General features: G+C 50.0%; 1 protein-coding gene across 1 annotated transcript in view; it reads left to right on the top strand.

Moving 5' to 3' along the window:
• Positions 1-25,519, top strand: part of LOC140198380 (tumor necrosis factor ligand superfamily member 13B-like) — a 47,802-nt gene that overhangs the window by 12,087 nt on the left and 10,196 nt on the right. The window contains exons 4-5 of the mRNA XM_072259476.1: positions 4,747-4,859; positions 19,494-19,635. Of these exons, the coding sequence (XP_072115577.1) occupies positions 4,747-4,859; positions 19,494-19,635 (255 nt within the window). The remainder of the gene's footprint in view (positions 1-4,746; positions 4,860-19,493; positions 19,636-25,519) is intronic.

Below are 25,519 nucleotides of genomic sequence, written 5' to 3'. Positions count from 1 at the left end.
AACGGTTTCAGCCCATTTAGCAAGCCAGAAAGAAATGGGCACAGCCCAGCCCATCAAAGGCAAAGGCCCACCCATCGCTGAGCACATCTACAAGGAGCGCTGTCACAAGAAAGCAGCTGTCATCGTCCAGTCCATGAAGTCCGCATTCTGGCTCACGGTCCCGTCTGTAGATTCCTTATTCCGGATTTTCCTGTTTCCCCTTGTTCCATTGGGTGTCTTAATTGAGGCACTGATTCTCATTTTGGGCTAGCACATAAATACCCCTCAAACCAAGGATTCCCGTCTGGACTGTTCCCTCCCCCCTCTCCATCTGAATCCCTGGCAGTTACTTTGGCAGTTTATCTCAACAGTTACTTTGGCAGTAACCTTCGTCTGTAATCTTTGTCAGTTACCTTTGCCTGCTACCTTGCCTGCAACCCTGCCTGTGTCCTCGCCTGTGTCGCCGTCTAGTTCAACCATCGGAGTGAGACCGGAGCCTTGCCACACCAAGATAGGGAACTACCTACCGTTGAGTTTGGAACTGTCTCTTTATATCCCTGTGTTTAGTGTCCGTGTCAAAGAAGAGTCCCGGCCCTCGGTCCTGTTCCCAAGGAGGGGTCCCGGCTCTGTATTCTGTGTTCCGGTACTCAAGTCCAAGGCTCTGTGTTCCTGTATTCCAAGACCAAATCCAGGTGCCGTGTTCCAGCCCTATCCAACTCTGAGCTTCGAGTTCTCTTCCAGTCCATGTGCCTCGCCCAGCCCAATGCTGGAGATTCCTTGTCCTGTGCTGGCTCGTCCCCATCCGAATCCTTGGCAGTTTACTTCGGCAGTCATCCCGGCCCTGCATCCGGGGCGGGGTGGGGGGGGGGGTGCCGGTCCCGGCCCTGCGTCTGGTTGGGGGGGCAGGTCCCGGCCCTGTGACCCAGGGTGGGCCCGGCCCTGCATCCTAGAAGGAGTCCCGGATCTGTACCCAAGATCCTTACCAAGCCGAGTCCAAGAGCCTCGTCCTGCCCTGGAGTACTTCATCCAGTCCGTGTCCAAGGCTATGAGCGTCCAGTCTGTGTCCAAGGCTCTGTGGTCCAAGACCAAGTCCAGGCACCATGTTCCAGCCCTACCCAAGTCTGAGCTTCTAGTCCTTGCCAAGATCCTAGTCCCGAGTCCTAGCCCAGACCTGGGTTCTGGTTCCCAACCAAGACCCAGATTCCGGGTCCTTGCCCAGGCTCTGGTTCCGGAGTTCTGTGTTCCTAGTCCAAGCTCCTCGTTCCTAGTTCCCCATCTGGGTCCTGTGTTTCTAGTGCAAATCCTAGCCCAGGCCCTGAACCCTGGTCTCGTCCAGGGCCTGTGTCAATGTCCAGCATCGTTCCTTCCCCACTCCCCTTGCTTTTTCGATAAACCTTGTCAAGTTCCTAGTACTTCAGTGTCTTTGTCTTGCTTTTGTGTCCGCCACCAACGCCCCCTTATGACAGCAGCATCCATCATCAAGGACCCTATCATTGAGGCTATGCCCTCTTCTCACTACCACCATCAGGCGGGAGGTACAGGGGCATCAGGTCTCACACCACCAGATTGAGGAACAGTTATTACCCCTCAGCCTCCAGGCTCCGGAACCAGTGTGGATAACTTCACTCAGCCCAACAGTGAACGAATTCCACAGGCTACACACTTATTTTCGAGGTCTCTACATCTCATGTTCTCAATATTATTCTTATTTGTGCAGTTCATCTTCATTTGCACATTGGTTTGTTTGTCAGTCTTCATTTACATAGAGTTTTTGGTAAATTTTATTGTATATTTCTTCCTGTAAATACTTGCAATAAAATGAATCTCAAGTTAGTATATGGTGACATTTACACACTTTGATAATAAATTTACTTTGAACTTTGACTTTGAGCAGAAAGACTGTCCACTTCCTTTTACAGAAGCGGCCATAACTCACTAACCCTAGCTCATAAATCTTTGGAATGGAAGAGGAAGCTGGAGCACCGAAAGGAAAGCCACGTGGTTACAGGAAGAACAGACTGTGCTTGGGCTTGGGCTCTCTGGTCCAGGCATAAATCTCTTCTGCACCCTCTCCCATTTGACTGTCTTTCCAATTGCAGGGTGACCAGGTCTCTACACAACATTCCATGTGTGGCCTCACAGTGTTGGCGCGTGGCCAAGTGGTTAAGGCATTCGCCTCATGATCTGAAGGTTGCTAGTTCGAGCCTTGGCTGAGGCGGCGTGTTGTGTCCTTGAGCAAGGCACTTAACCACACATTGCTCTGCGATGACACCGGTGCCAAGCTGTATCGGCCCTAGTGCCCTTCCCTTGGACAACATCAGTGGTGTGGAGAGGGGAGACTTGCAACATGGCAACTGCTGGTCTTCCATACAACCTTGCCCAGGCCTGCACCCTGGAAACCTTCCAAGGTGCAAATCCATGGTCTCACAAGACTAACAGATGCCTATAAATAAAGGCCTCACCAACAGCTTGTAGAACTACAATGCAGTGTCCGTACTGCTAAACTCCACGCCCTGACTGATAAAGGCTAGCCAGCCTGCTAGATGCCTTCTTCACCAACCTGTCTACTTGCTGGCTTCAGAAAACTATACTGGGTCCCTTTGTTCCATCATCGGTGCCCTACCATGCTCTATATAGGCCCTAACCTAGTTTTGAAAGTCCAAAAAAAAATATATATATAGAGGGTATCTAAGGCTTTTGCACAGTACTATATTTGTCAACGTGGAATGGAGAGCAAGTTTGTAAATCTAGGGGAAGCAAAGTTAGTCGGGAAAGGTGAGGGTGGGGTGTGGGACAGAGATGGAGTATGGAGTGCCAGTGGTGGGGAGGATGGTTTATTTAAACCAACAATTGCTTTATTGATCATTACTCCCTTCTTTCCCCTCTAACTTCCCATTTTCCCAACCATGATTCCCCTCTCTCTGCCCCCTTCCCACTCTCAGTCCGCAAAAGAGACCCATATCAGAATCAGCTTTATCATCACCCACATATGTCATTAACTTGTTTTTTTTTTTTGCAGCAGCAGCAGCAGTACAGTGCGATACATAAAATTACCACAGTACTGCGCAGAAGTCTTGGGCACCCTGGCTATATCTATGCATCCAAGACTCTTGCGCAGCACTCTGTACATTCCTGATCCAGGAGAAGGGCACAGAAAGGGGATTAAGTGGATCAGCCTTTCAAATAGTTGGCATAGGTGTGAAGGTTTGAGTACCCCAGGGAGTTTGGGAATGGGACTATGTAAACAGTGAGAGTCATAACACCCAAAATGTAATCGGGGGCCTGATATTGGAGGGAGGAGGGGAAGGGGAAGAATTTGATGGTGGCGCAGCAGCTAAATCGGAATAAGGGAACACCATAGGGCACAGAATGACATGACTGAACAAATGATATCCCCGCGGGGAGATGAGAGGAGGTGGACAGCAGGGAGGGGCAAGATTAGCTCAGACTGCGGTACTTAGAGAAGATAGAATAGTATAGCATAGTACGTGCACTTCGGACCCTGATGTTGTGCCAACCTATATCAACCTACTCCACCCTCAATCTAAACTTCCCTCCTACATAGCCCACACCCTCCATGTTTCCGTGCCATCATGAGCCTGTCCAAGAGCCCCCTGAATGTTCGTAATGTATCTGCCTCTACCACCACCCTGGCATTGCCTTCCAGGCAACTCCCCCACCCCGTGTAAGGAAACAACCTCTGACATCTCCCGTATATTTTGTCCACTCTCCCGGAGTGGATGTCCTCTGATATTGGCCATTATTGATCTGGGGTTAAGGTGCTGGCCACCTGCTCTGTGCCTCTTATCATCCATATGCTTCTATCCAGGTGCCCGCGGCCTCCTTCACGCCACAGAGAAAGGCCTGAGCTTGCTCTGCCTCTCCTCATAAAACATATCAAGGGATACGGGGAGGAGGCGGGAGACTGGGACTGAGAGGGAAATGGATCAGAAATGACGAAATGGTGGAGCAGACTCGATGGGCCGAATGGCCTGTTCCTGCTCCTTATATCACACCTCATATCAGCTGTATGCCTGCGGTCAGAAACTGAGTTAGCTGCTTGCTTTAAGAGAACTATGAGAGGGGGCCATAAGACCATGAAATACAGGAACAGAATTAGGCCATTCAGACCATCGTCTGCTCTGCCATTCCATCATGGCTGCTTTATTATCATTCGCAACCCAATGTTCTTCCCTTTTCCCTGTAACCTTTGACGTCCTTACTAATACACAACCTATCAACCTCTGCTTTAAATATACCCAATGACTTGGCCTCCACAGCTGTCTGTGGCAATGAATTCCACAGATTCACCACACTCTGGCTAAAGAAATTCCTCCACATCTCTGTCTTAAAGGGACATTCTTCTAGTCTGACGATGTGCCCTCTGATCCGAGATTCCCCACAACTTGAAAACATCCTTTCCACGTCCACTCTATCTAGGTTTTTCAATATTTGGTAGGTTTCAATGAGATTTCCACCCCTTCATTCTTCTAAACTCCAGAAAGTGCAGGCCCAGAGGCTTCAGACACTCCTCATTTTTAACCCTTTTGTTTCCAGGATCATTCTTGTGAACCTCCTTCGGTCCCTCTCAATGCTAACACAGCCTTTCCAAGATGTGTGGCCCAAAACTGCTCTCAATACTCCAAGTGCAGTCTGAACAATAGCTCAAGGGAGAAGAGAACATTGATCATATGAGGAAGGTTGGGGAGGCTGTATCTGCGGGTGTCAATATTCAAGTTGTTCCACACCACTCACTTCTTGTTACAGGTGACCTGACAATAATTCACTGGCAGAAGATTGTCCACACCGGCAAATCCATTGAGCAGAACCACAATATGATCTCCATAAAAGGGAGCGGCTATTACTTCATATATACCCAGGTATGGTGAGTGTATTCCCAGTAAGAGGAGCCTGTGCGGGAGGGGCAAGAGGCACAGTTTGGGAAATGCTTGGGATGGAAAGACAAGTAAAGAGAGAGAGAGAGAGAGAGAGAGAGAAAGAGAGAGAGGGGGAGGGAAAACAATAAGGGTAAGGATAGGGAACTAAAGAGTCAATTTCTAAACTGCCTTATTGTGTCCGTTTTGCTCAAGTTCTCAGCCAAGTCCCACTGCAGAAGTAAAGTACATTTTCCAGCCTGTAATGTCCTTGAGCCTTGAGGTACTGAGGGAGTATCACAGAGTCAGAGGGACAGCACTGAGGGAGTGTCACGCTGTTAGAGGGACAGAACTGAGGGAGTGTCACACTGTCAGAGGGACAGTACTGAGGGAGTGTCACAACATCAAAGTGACACGACTGAGGGAGCGTCACACTGTCAAAGGGACACTACTGAGGGAGTGTCACACTGTCAGAGGGACGGTACTGAGGGAGTGTCACAATGTCAGAGGGATGGTACTGTGGGAGTGTCACACTGTCAGAGGGACAGTACTGAGCAAGTGTCACACTGTCAGAGGGACGGTACTGAGGCAGTGTCACACTGTAAGAGGGACAGTACTGAGGGAGTGTCACACTGTCAGAGGGACAATACTAAGGACGTGACTCACATTCAGAGGGACAGTGCTCAGTACTAAGGGAGTGTCACACTGTCAGGGGACAGTACTGAGGGAGAGTCACACTGTTAGAGGGACAGTACTGAGAGAGTATCACAATGTCAGAGGGACACTACTGAGGGAGTGTCACATTGTCAAAGGGACACTACTGAGGGAGTATCACACTGTCAGAGGGACAGTACTGGGGGAGTGTCACACTCTAAGAGGGACAGCACTGAGGGAGTGTCACACTGTCAGATGGACAGTAATGAGGGAGTGTCACACTGTCAGAGGGACAGTACTGAGGGAGTGTCACACTGTCAGAGGAACAGTACTGAGGGAGTGTCAAACTATCAGAGGGACAGTACTGTGGAAGTGTCACACTGTCAGGGGGACAGTACTGTGGAAGTGTCACACTGTCAGAGGCACAGTACTGGGGGATTGTCACAGTGCAATGGGACAGTACTGAGGGAGTGTCACAGTGTCAGAGGGACAGTACTGAGGGAGTGTCACACTGTCATTGGGACAATCCTCAGGGAGTGACGCACTATCAGAGGGCTGTACTGAAGGAGTGCCTCACAGTCAGAGGGACAGTACTGATGGAGTGTCACCCTGTAAATGGGTGATTACTGAGGAATTGTCACCCTGTCAGAGTAACTAGGGAGTGTCAAACTTCCAGAGGGACAGTACTGAGGGAGTGTCTCACTGTCAGAGGGACTATACTGTGGGATTGTCAAACTGTCAGAGGGACAGAACTGAGGGAGTGTCAAACTGTCAGAGGGACAGTACAGTGGGAGTGTCAAACTGTCAGAGGGACAGTACTGAGAGAATGTCACCCTGTCAGAAGGAGAGTACAGAAGGAGTGTTATACAGTCAGTGGGACAGTACTCAGGGAGTGTCTTACTCTCAGAGGCACAGTACTCAGCGTCTGTCACACTGTCAGAGGGACGGTACTGAGGGAGTGTCACACCATCAGATGTAAATACTAAGAGCATGTCTCACTGTCTGACTGACAGTACTGAGGGAGTGTCACACTGTCAGATGGACAGTACTGAGCGAGTGTCACACTGTCAGAACGAAAATACTGAGGTAGTGTTTCACTGTCAGAAGCACGGTACTGAAGTATTGTCACATTGTCTGAGGGACGGTTTTGAGGGAGTGTCAAACTGCCAGAGGGACAGTACTCATGGAGTGTCCCACTGTCTGAGGGACGGTACTGAGAAATTGCCACACTGTCATTGGATGTGACATCCTTGGGGTACTGAGGGAGTGTCACAGAGTCAGAGGGACAGCACTGAGGGAGTGTTAAATGGTCAGAGGGTCGGTACTGTGGGAGTGTCACACCATCAGAGGGACCCTACTGCAGGGGTTTTTCACAGTCAGAGGGACAGTACTGAGAGAGAGTCACACAGTCAGAGGCACAGTAGTGAGGGAGAGTCACACTGTCTGAGAGACAGTACTGAGGGAGTGTCATACTGTCAGGGGACAGTACTGACGGAGTTCCACGCTGTCAGAGGGACGATACTGAGGGAATGACACACTGTCAGAGTGAAAATACTGAGGGAGTGTCTCACTGTCAGAAGCACAGTACTGAAGGAGTATTACATTGTCTGAGGACGGTTTTGAGGGAGTGTCAAACTGTCAGAGGGACAGTACTGATGGAGAGTCACACAGTCAGAGGCACAGAAGTGGGGGAGAGTCACACTGTCTGAGGGACAGTACTGAGGGAGTTCCACACTGTCAGAGGGACAGAACTGAGTGAGAATCACACTGCTGAGAGACGGTACTGAGGGAGTGTCACACCGTCAGAGGGATAACACTGAGGAAGTGTCAAACAGTCAGAGGGACAGTACTGATGGAGTGTCAAACGGTCAGGGGGACAGTACTGAAGGAATGTCACCCTGTCAGAGGGAAAGACTTAAGGGAGTGTCTCACTGTCAAAGGGACAGCACTGAGTGAGTGCCACACTGTCAGAGGGACGGTACTGAGGGAGATCTGTCACTGTCAGAGGGACAGTACTGAGGGAATGTCACCCTGTCAGAGGGACAGTACCGAGGGTGTGTCGGACTGTCAGAGGGACAGTACTGAAGCACTGTCACACTGTCAGAGGGACAGTACTGAGGGAGTGTCACACTGTCAGAGGGACAGTACTGAGGGAATAACACACAGTCAGAGTGACCGTACTGAAGGAGTGTCACACTGTCAGAGGGACAGTACTGAGGGAGAGTCACACTGTCAGAGGGACAGTACTGAGGGAATAACACACAGTCAGAGTGACTGTACTGAAGGAGTGTCACACTGTCAGAGGGACCATACTGAAGGAGTGTCACACTGTCAGAGGGACAGTACTGAAGGAGTGTCTCACTGTCAGAGGGACAGTACTGAGGGGGTGTCACACCGTAAGAGGGACAGTACTGAGGGAATGTCACACTCTCAGAGGGACAGTGCTAAGGGAGTGTCCCACTGTCAAAGGGGCAGTCCTGAGGAAGTGTCACACTGTCAGAGGAACAGTACTGTGGGAGTGTCTCACTGTCAGAGGAACAGTACTGTGGGAGTGTCTCACTGTCAGGGGACAGTACTGAGGGAGTGTCACAATGTCAGAGGGACAGTACTGAGGGAGTGTCACACTGTCAGAGGGACAGTACTGAAGGAGTGTCACACTGTCAGAGGGACAGTACTGAGGGGGTGTGACACTATCAGAGGGACAGTACTAAGGGAGTGTCCCACTGTCAAAGGGGCAGTCCTGAGGAAGTGTCACACTGTCAGAGGGACAGTACTGAGGGGGTGTGACACTGTCAGAGGGATGGTACTGAGGGAGTGTCACACTGTCAGAGGAACAGTACTGAGTGAATGTCACAGTATTAGAGGGACAGAACTGAGGGAGTGTCTCACTGTCAGAGGGACTGTATTGTGGGAGTGTCAAACTCTCAGAGGGACAGTACTGAGGGAGTGACACACTGTCAGGGGGACAGTACTGAGGGAGTGTCACACTGTCAGAGGGACAGTACTGAGGGAATAACACACAGTCAGAGTGACCGTACTGAAGGAGTGTCACACTGTCAGAGGGACAGTACTGAAGGAGTGTCTCGCTGTCAGAGGGACAGTACTGAGGGGGTGTCACACCGTAAGAGGGACAGTACTGAGGGAGTGTCACACTGTCAGAGGGACAGTACTGAGGGAATAACACACAGTCAGAGTGACCGTACTGAAGGAGTGTCACACTGTCAGAGGGACAGTACTGAAGGAGTGTCTCACTGTCAGAGGGACAGTACTGAGGGAATGTCACACTCTCAGAGGGACAGTACTAAGGGAGTGTCCCACTGTCAAAGGGGCAGTCCTGAGGAAGTGTCACACTGTCAGAGGAACAGTACTGTGAGAGTGTCTCACTGTCAGAGGAACAGTACTGTGGGAGTGTCTCACTGTCAGGGGACAGTACTGAGGGAGTGTCACAATGTCAGAGGGCCAGTACTGAGGGAGTGTCACACTGTCAGAGGGACAGTACTGAAGGAGTGTCACACTGTCAGAGGGACAGTACTGAGGGGATGTGACACTATCAGAGGGACAGTACTAAGGGAGTGTCCCACTGTCAAAGGGGCAGTCCTGAGGAAGTGTCACACTGTCAGAGGGACAGTACTGAGGGAGTGTCACACTGTCAGAGGGACAGTACTGAGTGAATGTCACAGTATTAGAGGGACAGAACTGAGGGAGTGTCTCACTGTCAGAGGGACTGTACTGTGGGAGTGTCAAACTCTCAGAGGGACAGTACTGAGGGAGTGACACACTGTCAGGGGGACAGTACTGAGGGAGTGTCACACTGTCAGAGGGACAGTACTGAGGGAGTGTCACACTGTCAGGGGGACAGTACTGAGGGAGTGTCCCACTGTCAAAGGGACAGTACTGAGGGAGTGTCACACTGTCAAAGGGACAGTACTGAGGGAGTGACACACTGTCAAAGGGGCAACTCTAAGGGAGAGACTCATTGTCAGAGGTAAAGTACTGAGGGAGTCTCACACTGTGAGTGGGACTGTACTGAGGGACTGTGACACTGTCAGAGGGACACTACTGAGGGAATGTCACACTGTCTGAGGAACAGTACTGAGGGAGTGTTACTCTGTCTGAGGGACAGTACAGGGAGTGTCACACTGTCAGAGGGACAGTACATAGTGAGTGTCACACTTTCAGAGGGACTGTACTGACAGAGTGTCTCACTGTCAGAGGGACAGCACTGAGGGAATATCACCCTGTCAGAGGGACTGTACTGACAGAGTGTCTCACTGTCAAAGGGACAGTACTGAGGGAGTGACACACTGTCAAAGGGACAGTACTGAGGGAGTGACACACTGTCAAAGGGGCAACTCTAAGGGAGAGACTCATTGTCAGAGGTAAAGTACTGAGGGAGTCTCACACTGTGAGTGGGACTGTACTGAGGGACTGTGACACTGTCAGAGGGACACTACTGAGGGAATGTCACACTGTCTGAGGAACAGTACTGAGGGAGTGTTACTCTGTCTGAGGGACAGTACAGGGAGTGTCACACTGTCAGAGGGACAGTACAGAGTGAGTGTCACACTGTCAGAGGGACTGTACTGACAGAGTGTCTCACTGTCAGAGGGACACTACTGAGGGAATGTCACACTGTCTGAGGGACAGTACTGAGGGAGTGTCACACTGTCATAGGGACAGTAGTGAGGGAGTGTCACACTGTCAGAGGGACAGTACAGAGTGAGTGTCACACTGTCAGAGGGACTGTACTGACAGAGTGTCTCACTGTCAGAGGGACAGTACTGAGGGAATATCACCCTGTCAGAGAGACAGCACTGAGGGAATATCACCCTGTCAGAGGGACAGCACTGAGGGAATATCACCCTGTCAGAGGGACAGCACTGAGGGAAAGACACCCTGTCAGAAGCACAGTACTAAGGGAGTGTCACACTTTTAGAGGGACAGTACTAAGGGAGTGTCACACTTTTAGAGGGACAGTACTGAGGGAGTGTCACACTGTCATTGGGACAATCCTCAGGGAGTGACGTACTATCAGAGGGACAGAACTGAGGGAGTGCCTCACGGTCAGAGGGACAGTACTGTGGGAGTGTCAAACTATCAGAGGGACAGTACTGAGTGATTGTCACACTGTCAGAGGGACGTTACTGAGGGAGATCCGTCACTATCAGAGGGACAGTACTGAGGGAATGTCACCCTGTCAGAGGGACAGTACTGAAGGAATGACACACTGTCAGAGGGACAGTACTGTGGGAGTGTCAGACTATCAGAGGGACAGTACTCACAGAGTGTCCCACTATCAGGGGACAGTAATGAGGGAGTGTCACACTGTCAGAAGGTCAAAACTGAAGGAGTGTCACAGTGTCTGAGGGACAGTACTGAGGGAGTGTCTCACTGTCACAGAAACATTACTGAGGGAGTGTCACACTGTCAGAGGGACAGAACTGAGGGAGTGTCACACCATCATCGGGACAGTACTGAGGGAGTGTCTCACTGTCAGTGGGTTAGTACTGAGGGAATGTCACACTGTCAGAGAGATATTTATGAAGGAGTGTTGCACTGTCAGAGGGAATGTACTGAGAGAGTGTCACACTGTAAGTGGGACAGAACTGAGGGAGTGTCACACTGTCAGAAGGTCAAAACTGAAGGAGTGTCACAGTGTCTGAGGGACAGTACTGAGGGAGTGTTACATTGTCTGAGGGACAGTAATGAGGAACTGTCACACTGTTAGAGGGACAGTACTGAGGGATTGCCACACTTCGAGATACAGGACTGAGGGAGTGTCACACTGTCAATGGGACAGTACTGAGAGACTGTCAAAATGTCAAAGGGACAGTACTGAGCAAGTGTCTCACTGTCTGAGGGACGGTACTGAGAGAGTGCCACACTGTCATTGGACAACATTGAGGGAGCGGAACACTGTCACAGAAACATTACTGAGAGAGTGTCAAACTGTCAGAGAGACAGTACTGATGGAGTGTCACACTGTCACAGAAACATTACTGAGGGAGTGTCACACCGTCAGAGGGAGAGAACTGAGGGAGTGCCACACTGTCAGAGGGACAGAACTGAGGGAGTGCCACACTGGCAGAGATATAGTTATGAGGGAGTGTCACACCATCATCGGGACAGTACTGAGGGAGTGTCTCACAGTCAGTGGGTTAGTACTGAGGGAATGTCACACTGTCAAAGAGATATTTATGAAGGAGCGTTGCACTATCAGAGGGAAAGTACTGAGAGAGTGTCACACTGTAAGTGGGTCAGAACTGAAGGAGTGTCACACTGTCAGAGGGACAGTACTGAAGGAGTGTCACACTGTCAGAGGGACAGTACTGAGGGGATGTGACACTATCAGAGGGACAGTACTAAGGGAGTGTCCCACTGTCAAAGGGGCAGTCCTGAGGAAGTGTCACACTGTCAGAGGGACAGTACTGAGGGAGTGTCACACTGTCAGAGGGACAGTACAGAGTGAGTGTCACACTGTCAGAGGGACTGTACTGACAGAGTGTCTCACTGTCAGAGGGACAGTACTGAGGGAATATCACCCTGTCAGAGGGACAGCACTGAGGGAATATCACCCTGTCAGAGGGACAGCACTGAGGGAAAGACACCCTGTCAGAAGCACAGTACTAAGGGAGTGTCACACTTTTAGAGGGACAGTACTAAGGGAGTGTCACACTTTTAGAGGGACAGTACTGAGGGAGTGTCACACTGTCATTGGGACAATCCTCAGGGAGTGACGTACTATCAGAGGGACAGAACTGAGGGAGTGCCTCACGGTCAGAGGGACAGTACTGTGGGAGTGTCAAACTATCAGAGGGATAGTACTGAGTGATTGTCACACTGTCAGAGGGACGTTACTGAGGGAGATCCGTCACTATCAGAGGGACAGTACTGAGGGAATGTCACCCTGTCAGAGGGACAGTACTGAAGGAATGACACACTGTCAGAGGGACAGTACTGTGGGAGTGTCAGACTATCAGAGGGACAGTACTCACAGAGTGTCCCACTATCAGGGGACAGTAATGAGGGAGTGTCACACCGTCAGAAGGTCAAAACTGAAGGAGTGTCACAGTGTCTGAGGGACAGTACTGAGGGAGTGTCTCACTGTCACAGAAACATTACTGAGGGAGTGTCACACTGTCAGAGGGACAGAACTGAGGGAGTGTCACACCATCATCGGGACAGTACTGAGGGAGTGTCTCACTGTCAGTGGGTTAGTACTGAGGGAATGTCACACTGTCAGAGAGATATTTATGAAGGAGTGTTGCACTGTCAGAGGGAATGTACTGAGAGAGTGTCACACTGTAAGTGGGACAGAACTGAGGGAGTGTCACACTGTCAGAAGGTCAAAACTGAAGGAGTGTCACAGTGTCTGAGGGACAGTACTGAGGGAGTGTTACATTGTCTGAGGGACAGTAATGAGGAACTGTCACACTGTTAGAGGGACAGTACTGAGGGATTGCCACACTTCGAGATACAGGACTGAGGGAGTGTCATACTGTCAATGGGACAGTACTGAGAGACTGTCAAAATGTCAGAGGGACAGTACTGAGCAAGTGTCTCACTGTCTGAGGGACAGTACTGAGAGAGTGCCACACTGTCATTGGACAACATTGAGGGAGCGGAACACTGTCACAGAAACATTACTGAGAGAGTGTCAAACTGTCAGAGAGACAGTACTGATGGAGTGTCACACTGTCACAGAAACATTACTGAGGGAGTGTCACACCGTCAGAGGGAGAGAACTGAGGGAGTGCCACACTGTCAGAGGGACAGAACTGAGGGAGTGCCACACTGGCAGAGATATAGTTATGAGGGAGTGTCACACCATCATCGGGACAGTACTGAGGGAGTGTCTCACAGTCAGTGGGTTAGTACTGAGGGAATGTCACACTGTCAAAGAGATATTTATGAAGGAGTGTTGCACTATCAGAGGGAAAGTACTGAGAGAGTGTCACACTGTAAGTGGGTCAGAACTGAAGGAGTGTCACACTGTCAGAAGGTCAAAACTGATGGAGTGTCTCACTGTCAGAGGGACTGTAGTGTGGGAGTGTCAAACTGTCAGAGGGACAGTACAGAGGAAGTGTCAAACTGTCAGAGGGACAGTACTGATGGACTGTCATCCTGTCAGAGGGAGAGTACTGAGGGAGTGTCATACACTCAGTGGGACAGTACTGAGGGAGTGTCTCACTGTCTGAGCGACTGTACTGAGGGAATGTCACACTCTAAAAGGGATACTACTGAGGGAGTGTCGCACTGTTAGGGGGACAGTACTCAGCGTCTGTCACACTGTCACAGGGATGGTACTAAGGGAGTGTCAGACCATCAGAGATAAATACTAAGATCGAGTCTCACTGTCAAACTGACAGTACTGAGGGAGTGTCACACTGTCTGGGGGACAGTACTAAATGAGTGTCTCACTGCCACAGGGACAGTAATGAGGGAGTGTCACTCTGTCAGACAGACAGTACTGAGCAAGTGTCACACTGTCACAGCAAAAATACTGAGGGAGTGTCTCACTGTCAGAAGCACAGTACTGAGGGAGAGTCACACTTTTAGAGGGACAGTAGTGAGGGAATATCACACTGTCTGAGGGACGGTACTGAGAAAGTGCCACACTGTCATTGGATGTGACGTCCTTAGGGTACTGAGGGAGTGTCACAGAGTCAGAGGGACATCACTGAGTGAGGGTCACACTGTCAGAGAGACATAATGAGGGAGTATCACACTGTCAGAGGAACATTACTGAGGGAGTGTTAAATGGTCAGAGGGACCGTACTGTGAGAGTTTCACACAGTCAGACGGACAGTAATGAGGGAATGTCACACAGTCAGAGTGCCAGTACTGAGGGAGTGTCACACTGTCAAATGGACAGTCCTGATAGAGTGTCACACTGTCAGAGGGTCAGTACTGAGGGAGTGTCACTCTGTCAGAGGGATAGTAATGAGGGAGAAACACACTGTCAGATTGACAGTACTGAGGGAGTGTCACACTGTCTGAGATACAGTACTGAGGGAGTGTCTCACTGTCAGAGGGACAGCACTGAGGGATTTCCACACTGAGATACAGGACTCAGAGAGTGTCACACTGTCAGAGGGACAGTACTGAAGGAGTGTCACACTGTCAGAGGGACAGTACTGAGGGAGTGTCTCACTGTGATAGGGACAGCACTGAGGGATTTCCACACTGAGATACAGGACTGAGAGAGTGTCACACTGTCAGAGGGACAGTACTGAAGGAGTGTCACACTGTCAGAGGGACAGTACTGAGGGAGTGTCACACTGTCAGAGGGACAATAATAAGGGTGTGATTCACTATCAGAGGGAAAGTTCTGAGGGAGTATCAACTGTCAGAGGGACAATACTGATGGAGTGTCATACTGTCTGAAGGTGATTACTGAGGGATTGTCACCTTATCGCAGCACCGAGTGAATGCTACACGGTCAGAGGGACAGTACTAACGGAGTGTCTCACTGCCACAGGGACAGTACTGAAAGAGTGTCTCAGTGTCAGAGGACAGTACTGAAGGAGTGTCACACTGTCAGAGAGACAGTACTGAGGGAGTGTCACACTGTCAGAGGGACAGAACTTAGGCATAGTCACATAGAGAGGGACAGTACAGAGAGAATGTCATAATGTCAGAGTGACCGTACTGTGGGAGTGTCACACTGTCAAAGGGACAGTACTGAGGGAGTGACACACTGTGAGAGGGACAGTACTGAGTGGGTATCACACTGTCAGTTAGACAGTACTGAGGGAGTGTCACACTGTGAGATGGACAGAACTGAAGGAGTGCCTCACTGTCAGAGGGACTGTCACACTGTCAGAGGAACGGTACTGAGGGAGTGTCACACTGTCATGGGGACAGTACTGAGGGAGTGTCACACTGTCAGAGGGAGAGTACTGAGTGGGTATCACACTGTCAGACAGTACTGAGGGAGTGTCTCACTGTTAAAGGGACATTACTGAGGGAGTGTCACACTGTCTGGGGACAGTATTGAGGGAGTGTCTCACTGTCAGAGGGACATTACTGAGGGAGTGTCACACTGTCACAGGGACAGTACTGATAGAGTGTCAAACTGTCAGAGGGACAGTACTGAAGGAGTGTCCTACTGTCTAAAGACGGTACTGAGAGAGTGCCACACTGTCATTGGACAGTATTGAGGGAGCGTCACACTGTCAGAGAAACATCACTGAGGGAGTGTCACACTGTCAGAGGGACAGTACTGTGGGAGTATCTAACTTTCAGAGGGACAGTACTGATAGAGTGTCACACTCTCAGAGTGTGATTACTGAGAGATTGTCACCCTGTCAGAGGGACAGTACTGAGCATGAGTCACACTGTCAGAGGGACGGTGCTGAGGGAGTGTCACAATATATGAGAGAAATACTGAGGGAGTGTCACAATATATGAGAGAAATACTGAGGGAGTGTCTCACTGTCAGAGGCACAGTATTGAGGGAGAGTCACACTGTAGACGGATAGTACTTGAGGGAGTGTCACACTGTTAGAGGGATAGTAGTGAGGGTGTGTCACACTATGAGAGGGAGAGTACTGAGAATGTGTAACACAGTCAGAGGGCCAGTAATGAGGGAATGACTCACTGGCAGAGGTACAGTACTAAGGGAGTGTCTCACTGACAGACGGACAGTCCTGAAGGAGCGTCACACTGTCAGAGGGACAGTACTGAGGGAGTGTCTCACTGTTAGAGGGACAGAACTGAGGGAGCATCTCACTGACAGATGGACAGTCCTGAGGGAGTGTCTGTTACAGTGGCGGGGGCATTGGGAGCAAGGGTGGACCCAAATACAAGACACATTTTGTGAGGTTACTTAGATTTAGTTTATTGTTCGATACCAGGAGAGCTAGGCAGGAGAAGGAGTAGCGAACTGGACAAGGACTCAGGACTATGACTAGGCTGGGACCAAGGGTCTGGGCTAGGACTCGGAATCGACTCCCAGAACTAGAGGAGTCATGAAGAGGCTAGGGTATGGACTCTGAGCCCAAGACTGGGCAAGGACCCAGTACCTGGGTCTTGCCTCTGGCTCGGACCCAGTACCTGGGTCTTGCCTCTGGCTCGGACCCCAAAACCAGGCATGGACATGACATGGGCTAGGGAGAGGAGGAACATGGAAAACAGAATCTCGGTCTTGGGAGAGCAGGTACATGGAACCATGGACTTCTACACAGAACACAAAGCTGGGACCCCTCCTTGGGAGCAGGACATAGGACCGGGACTCACCCATAGAACAGAGAGCCAGGACCCCTCCTTGGGTACAGGTCATAGGGCCGGGTCTCACACACAGAACAGAGAGCCAGGACCCCTCCTTGGGTACCGGTCATAGGGCCGGGACTTGTGAGCCCGCGGGGCAATGGCAAGACGGCCTGTCTTACCCCACGGAGGTGAGGACAAGACAAGACAAACAACAAAGAACAACACAGTTCCTATCTAGCTCCAGCAATAGAACTAGACCGAGGTGCAGGCGAGGGCTACAGATGAGGGCTAGAGGTGAGAGGGGCAGAGAAGGGATTCAGACAGGGGGGTAGGACAGGAATCACAGACCGCCGGGGCCGGGACTTGACTTGGTACTCGGATGCCACCAGGACCAGGACTTGACTTGGTACTTGGGTGCTGCCAGGGACAGGACTTGACTTGGTACTTGGGTGATGCTAGGGACAGGACTTGACTAGGTACAGGACTTGACTAGGTACTCAGATGCTGCCAGGGCCAGGACATGGACTTGGACGTGGTACTTGGATGCCGCTGGAGCCAGGACGTGATACTTGGAATCTCTGGGTAGTGGCAAGCTCTCGACTCGGCCTGGGAACAGTAGACAGCGGCTCCTGATTCTCTCCGGCAGGTTAACTGACGGACCCACCTTGATGAGGAAACTTTGCAGGCTCGCTTTGGCGAGGTAACTGGACAAGGTTGCTCTGGTGAGGAGAGGTGAATTACCGGCACTCACTTCGACAGAGACTAGGCTTGCTCCGGCCAGATGACATTGGCACGCCGTGACTTTAGATGACTTTGCAGACGCTCCCGCGCCGAACGGTTTAAAGCTGGAGACTATAAACTACCGACTCAGCCGAGCGTTAATTGCTTCTAATCACCAAAGCTGAGGGACATGGGAAAACAAGGAATCAACGGTCTGGATCGTAACATAAACAAGGTAAATTTAAAGGGACCCCGATCCAGACCATGACAGTGTCATACTGTCTGAGGGACAGTACTGATGGAGTGTCTCACTGTCTGAGGGACGGTACTGAGGCAGTGCCACACTGTCATTGGATAGTATTGATGGAGTATCACACTGTCAGAGGAACTTTACTGAGGGAGTGTCAAACTGTCAGAGGGACAGTACTATGCGAGTGTCAAACTGTCAGAGGGACAGTACTGAGGGAGTCTCTCACTGTCAGAGGGGCAGTACTGAGGGAGTGTCTCACTGTCAGAGGGACAGTACTGAGGGAGTCTCTCACTGTCAGAGGGGCAGTACTGAGGGAGTGTCTCACTGTCAGAGGGACAGTACTGAGGGAGTGTCACACTGACAGTAGAGAAGAAGTGTCACACTGTCTGAGGGACAGTACTAACGACAGTACTAACGAAGTGTCTCACTGCCACAGGGACAGTACTGAGGGAGTGTCACACCGTCAGAGGGTCAGAACTTAGGCATAGTCACATAGAGAGGGACAGTACAGAGAGAATGTCATAATGTCAGAGTGACCGTACTGTGGGAGTGTCACACTGTCAGAGGGACCCTACTGCAGGAGTTTTTCACAGTCAGAGGGATAGTACTGAGGGAGAGTCACACAGTCAGAGGCACAGTAGTGAGGGAAGGTCACACTGTTAGAGGGACAGAAATGAGGGAGTGACACGCTATCAGAGGGTCAGCCCTGCAGAAGTGTCTCACTGTAATTGGATAGTATTGAGGGAGTGTCACACTGTTAGAGGAAAATTACTGAGGGACTGTTAAACTGTCAGAGGGACAGTACTGGGTGGGAGTGTCAAACTGTCAGAGGGACAGTACTGATGGAGTGTCACACTGTCAGAGCGTGATTACTGAGGGATTGTCACTCTGTCAGTGCGCCGAGGGGGTGCCACACTGTCAGAGGGACAGTACTGAAGGAGTATTACATGGTCAGTGGGACAGTACTGAGGGAGTGTCACACTGTCTGAGGGACAGTATTAACGGAGTGTCTCACTGCCACAGGGACAGTACTGAGGGAGTATCACTCTGTCAGATGGACAGTCACACTGTCAGAGCAAAAATACTGAGCGAGAGTCTCACTGTCAGAGGCACAGTGCTGAAGGAGAGTCACGCTGTAGACGGACAGTACTGAGGGAGTTTCACACTTTCAGACGGACAGTACTGTGGGAGTGTCACACTGTCCGAGGGACAGTACTGATGGAGTGTCACATGTCAGAGGGACAGTACTAAGGGAGTATCACACTGTCAGAGGGACATTACTGAGGGAGCGTCACACTGTCAGAGGGACAGTACTGAGGGAGTGTCACACTGTCAGAAGGACAGTCCTGAGGGATTGTCACACTCTCAGAGGGACAGGACTGAGCGAGTGTCACTCTGTCGGAGGGACAGTCCTGAGGGTGTGTCACACTCTGAGAGGGGCGCTTACTGGAAGTTGCAGATTTAAGATCCAAAGTGCTGGGCTTGCCACTTGTTGTCGTGAATGGGAAAGAGGAATTTTCACTGGCTTGTTGGTGCACACTGGATGCTGAGCAAAGAGTTCACACAGCCACCCTGGATTGATTGGCCTTCTTCAGTGCACCATTGTCCTCCGCCTACCAGAACCGGCCCAGAGTTGGAGATACATTTTGCTGGACAGGCAGGTGAGAACCATTCCGGAACTGGGTGGTGGAGATGGTGAGGGGCTGAGGGTTCATTTCTCTGACTAGACTTCCTTTGCAGTGACAAGGGGATGGAGAGCTCTGTGGCGAATGCTATTTTTAACACTTGACCTCTCCAACTAGGTCCTGTATGAGGATCAGACATTTGTCATGGGACACATTGTCAGGAGGAGAATACCAGGGAGCCACACAGGGGAGGAAAACCTTCTCAGGTGCACCTGTAACATGCCAAAGGAACACCCCTTTGCTACCTGCTATGGTGCAGGTAAGTCGTCCTCACTTCACGTCTACTAAATGTCCGACCAGCCCAGCCATTGTCTGGAGCCAGAGTAAGCTGGTCTATCTCTCAAACTTCCCCACCATTCACTGAGACCATAGGGAGGAATGCAGATCAGAGGGGTCTGGGAGTACAGATCCATTTTTCCTTGAAAGTGGCATTGCAAGTAATTAGGGCCATAAAGAGAACTTCTGGCACATTGATCTTCATCACTTGAATACAGGAGAGGGGATGTTCTGTGGAAGTTGTATAAGACATTGGTGAGACCAAATTTGGAATATTGTGTGCAATTCTGGTCACCTATCTACCAGAAAGAGAAAATTTACAAGAAATTTACAAGGACTTCAGGGAAATGTTGAATATTCCTTGGAGGGTAGGAGATGGACGGGGGATTTGATAAAGGTGTACAAGATTATAAGGGGTATGGACAGAGTAAGAGCAAGCAGGCTTTTTTTCATTAAGGTTGGGTGAGAGTCGAATTAGAGATCGTAGGTTAAAAGTGAAAGGTGATATATCTAAAGGGATCCTGAAGCCGAACCTTTTCACTCAGAGAGTGGAACGAGCTGCCATTGGAAGTGGTGGACACAGGTTCAATGATGACATTGAAGGGAAGTTTGGATAGGTACATGGATTGAGGGCTATGGAGGTGCAGGTCAACAGAACTCGGCAGAATAACAGTTTGGCATGGACTAGATGGGCTGAAGGGCCTTTTCTTGTGCTGTAGTGCTCTCTTACTCTACGATTCAGTCTGCCTTCTTCCTGTCTCCTGGAAAGGACTCCATCTAGAGTGCACTGAGCTGGGCTACAGAATGCCAGAGACTCACACATCTCCATTTAGAGACTTTCCTCCTTGTCCAGTGTCTCCATTGTAGACTCTCCACACAGGGCCACAAGACCCCAGCACCTTCCCCCGTCAAGCCCTCGGAATTCGGCACGACTCAACACAATCGCCTCCCATCCCGTACACATAGTCACTGAGGTGAATGTACCCCACCTTTTCTCCAAAGAAGTATTTATTTATCTGCTTATTTATGTTGACACATACAGTGAAATGTGTGGTTTGTGTTGACAACCAACACAACCTATGGATGTGCTGGGGGTGGGGAGGGGGGCCGCCCACAAGCATGGCCACGCATTCCACAACCAACACGATATTCAGCAGAACAATATAAGCAACATCAGAAGTCCCTGTCCCACACACCCACCCACTCAGACACACACCGACAGTTCTCCACCCATAGGATAGGATGCCTCCAGCCCTCCAACCACCAGTCCCTGGCTGGACTCGCAGGCATCAGGCCTCCGGCCCCCGGACACGCTGACCCCAGGGGCTTTGACCGTCCGGTTTCAACCTCTGGACTTCGCCCTCCAGCTTTGACCTCTGGACACTGCCGACCTCTGAGTATCATCCCCAGGACTCGCCGAGCACGGGACTTTGACCTCCGGTCTGAAACAGACCCCCGACCCCTGGATTCAATACCCAATGGTGATACTGACCTAACTCTCCCAATCCAGTGTCGGATTGCTAATGCTGCCAGTATAGGAAACTTTCTTGTTGATCAGCTCTGTCGGCTTGTTCCTGTTTACTCTGAGTGTACTTGCCCTTCAAGCTCAGAGACCAAAGTATGACTGCAATCTCAGCAAGACCTGGCTGTCCTGGTGCTCCTGGCCCTGCGCTAAAGGCCATCACACCACTTTGATTGGTTGACGTCCTTACAGGAATATCTTCAGCCTTTTCTGAACCAGTGAGCACAACTCCCCTTGTACACAAACACATAATATTTGATATCATTTTAAAACGTTTCCGTTTCTCTGGTCCTCCTCCCGAGGCCGGCGACCTCAAACCTTCTCACAACTTGGTTTCCCTGCGATTACCCTGTGTATGTCCTTTCCTAGCCTCAGGAAAAGGCCAGCAATATCTTAAAAGATCCTGCCCACCCTGCTCATGGGCTGTTTGTCTCACTCCCACCCAGCGGGGAGGCTACGTAACATCCACGCCAGGACCGCCAGACTCAAAAACTGTTCATTTGCCCAAGCAGTAAGACCGATCAACACCTCCACTCACTAACCAATCCCCCACCACTACTTTATCACTTCCTGTCAGTTACCCTGTGTACAGACACTCCAGTGCCTAGAGCCATAGAATCAATCTATGTGTTGCGGTTGTCCATTGCATCTGATGATGACAGCAACCTGTGCGGGAGAGCTTTTAAAGTGGAAACTGGGACAGCTCCACTCTCTCAACCTCAGAAGTCCAGGTCCAGTGGTACCAGTAGTCAGAAACTGGGGTCTTCCCTGGATGCAGGATTTCTGTGCCTTGACGTGGCCTTCCCCTCTCCATGGAGCGTGGCAGAAACCGCTTTCCTGGCCATCAGATCTCATCCACCCGGTCCGCCAGAGCTGACTTCGCAAGCCAGGACAAACATGCCCCTGTCTCACCGGGGTATGAGGCCAGCCGGCTACCCTCACCTGGTTTAGCCCACCTGTCAAAGCGGTGTACTGGGGTGTGGCCGCTGTCGAGAGCAAAGAGCTACAGGTGAGAGCTGAGTGGGGACCACAGGCGAGTGAGCTGCCCCACAACAAGCCCCTACCCCCCCCCAGACACCTCCTACCCCACATACACCATAAAACATATTTATTGTGCTCTCTATCTTATTGTGTTCTTTTTGTGCTGCATCAGAACAGGAGTAACAATTATTTCGTTCTCCTTTACACCTGTGTATTGGAAATGACATTAAACAACCTTGAATCTTGAACCTTTGTACCCCTTCCCGCTCACTGTCACAACCCACTTTGTATCATTAGCAAAAACTTGGATTAGCTGCATTTGAGGTCTGTTCTGGTATAACATTAGATTTGGAAATTGGCTTATTATTGTCACATGTGGCAGAGTGGAGGTACGTCTCTACCAAAGGAGGTGTAAGGTGCTCCTTCCCTCCGCTAGCCTGCAGGTCACCCTTGGGAAAGGTGTAGCACCTGCTTAGCCCCCCCCCACCTATTGATCAGGGTCACGTATCCTGAGAAGGTGGTGAATGGAGGTATGAGCAGCCGGTGCAGATCACAAGTCCTGGTTATGTGACACTGACACCGGGCAGACAATCTCTGAAGAGTATTGATAATGGCTGTCTTGTGAAGACACTGCCCAGAGGCAATGGTAAAGCACTTCCGTAGAAAACTTTGCCAAGAACAATCATGGTCATGGATAGAGCAAAAAGTAAGAACAACAGCATGAAGGGGGTCTTGACCACAGGCAGATTAAAAACAGTTGGAAAAACTGTGATCACTCACGTCATATGACATAGCACACAATGATGAAGATGATGGCTTAGGTACAGTGAAAACGATTGTTTTGCACACCAACCATACAGATCACTTCATCGCTGAGTGGTGGGTAGCAGATTTGCTCCCTAGTTAACAAAGGGTTAATCACAGTGCAACTACATCCAGCGAAGTTTTTGTCTGGTGCTATTGTTTCTGATAAAACTTTTGATGATTCAAAAGTTTCCAACGTTGTGTTCAAACTAAGGTCACGTAGATTCAGGAGGAATTATCTGCACTGGAGATGTTATTAGAGTCATACAGCTATAGAACACTAACAGCACAGAAACAGCCCTTCAGCCTATCTAGTCCATGCTGATCCGTAGTTCTGGCTCGTCCCATTGGCCGGCACCTGAATCATACCCCTCCCATCAATGTACTTCTCTTAAATGTTGCTATCGAAACTGCATCCGCCACACTTGCAGCAAGCTCTGAGTGAAGGAGTTCTCCCTCGGGTTCCCTGAAATCTTCCACCTTTCACCCCTAACCTATCCTCATTGCCAGAGACCTTAGATCCCACACCACCAGGTTCAGGAACAGGTATTACCCTTCAACCGCCAGGCTCCTGAACCAGCCTGGATAACTTCACTCGACACAACACTGAACTGAATCCACAAGCTATGGACTTACTTTCAATGTCTCTACAACTCATCTTCTCAGTATGATTTCTTTATTTATTTGATTGTTTCATCTATATATTTTATTATTTGAAGTTTGCCTTCTTTTGCACATTGGTTGTTTGTCAGTCTTTGTTTGTGTGCAGTTTTTCATTGATTCTATTGTATTTCTTTGTTCTGCTGTAAACGCTGGGTGCCCATATCTCCGAAACTCTATCCTGGGCCCAACATATCAATGCAACTCCAGAGAAGACAAATCAGTGGCTATATTTCATTCGGAGTTTGAGGAGATTTGGTTTGTCACGAAAGACTCTAGCAAATTTCTACAGCTGTACCTGGGAGAGCATTCTACAGGTTGCATCACCGTCTGGTATGGAGGGTGGGGGGCACTGTACAGGATCGGAAAAGGCTGCAGGAGGTTGAAAACCCAGCCAGCTCCAGCACTGGCTCTAGCTTCACCAGCGTCCAGAACATCTTCAAAAGGCAATGCCTCAGAAAGGTGGCATCCATCACTAAGCACCCCCATCACCCAGGATATGCCCTCTTCTTGTTACTGCCATTGGGGAGAAGCTACAGGAATCTGAAAATGCACGCTTAGTGTTTCAGGAACAGCTCCTTCCCCTCTGCCACTTGATTTCTCAATGGACAATGAACCCATGAGCACTACCTCACTGTTTTTTGCTCTCTTTTTGCACTACTAATGCAATTAAAATTTTTAGTATATATTTCTTATTGCAATTAATAGTTTTCTGATGTAATGCAAAGTACAGTTGCTGTATAACTGCAAATTTCATGACATCTGTCAGTAATGATAAACCTAATTCTGCCTGGAAGAAAACAGAAAACAAAAAAAAACTTTGATGATAAACTTACTTTGAACTTTGCACCTTGAGGTCGGTACTAAACTCAGCTCCCCCACCTTTGGTCACAGATCTATCATCCAGGTATTTTTAAATGTACCAAGGGCTTGTGCCTCCTCCTTCCTCTCAGGCATCAAATTCCAAACTCCCACCCACCTTCTGGATGGCTACCAATGGCTTCCAGGCCTCTCTGGTTATTGTCCACTCGGCCAAAGGAAATAGATCCATCCTGTTCACGTAAACTAAGCTTCCCATAACTTTACACATCTTGATTCAATCTCCTGAGTGTTCCAAATCAAACAGCGCCAGCCTGGACGAGTTTCTACTTGTAACAATAACTCACCAGCTCTGGCAACATCCTTGTAAACACGCTCTGCCCACTCTCTGCTCTTTTTGTGGCCAGAACCCCTGCTGCAGCTTCCCTCGTGATATGTACAGTTCCTGCTTGACCTATTATCAGAATCAGAGTCAGGTTTGGCGCCACAAAATGCCGGAGGAACTCGGCAGGTCAGGCAGCGTCTATGGAGGGGAATAAAGAGCAGACATTTCGGGATGAGACCCTTCCTCAGGATTGAAAAGGAAGGTGAAGAAGCCAGAATAAAGAGGTTCTTGTTCCTCCCCGTGGATGCTGCCTGACCTGCTGAGTTCCTCCAGCATTTTGTGTGTGCCGTGAAATTTGTTGTTTTGCTGCAGTGGTACTGAGCAATACACGAAAATAACTATAAGTAACAATAAGAAACACGAGTAAATCTGCGAGTGCTGGAAATCCAGAGCGACGCACACAAAATGCTGGAGGAACTCAGCAGGTCAGGCAGCATCTGTGGAAAATAATAAACTGTTGAAGTTTCGGGCTGAGACCCATCGTCAGGACTAAGAAGGAAGAGGGAAGACGCCAGAATAAAAATGTGGGGGGGGGGGGAAGGAGGCAAGCTGGAAGGTGATATGAAGCCAGGTCAGTGGGAAAGGTAAAGGGCCAAAGAAGAAAGAATCTGATGGGAGAGGAGAAGGGACAATAGGACAGGGGGAAGGAGAATGGGACCGAGGGATGCAATCGGAGGGGAAGAAGCTGTTCCTAAA

The sequence above is a fragment of the Mobula birostris genome, chromosome 5, assembly GCF_030028105.1.
Source record: "Mobula birostris isolate sMobBir1 chromosome 5, sMobBir1.hap1, whole genome shotgun sequence".
In the NCBI taxonomy this organism is placed as follows: domain Eukaryota; kingdom Metazoa; phylum Chordata; class Chondrichthyes; order Myliobatiformes; family Myliobatidae; genus Mobula; species Mobula birostris.
This window is presented reverse-complemented; position numbering and strand designations above follow the sequence as displayed.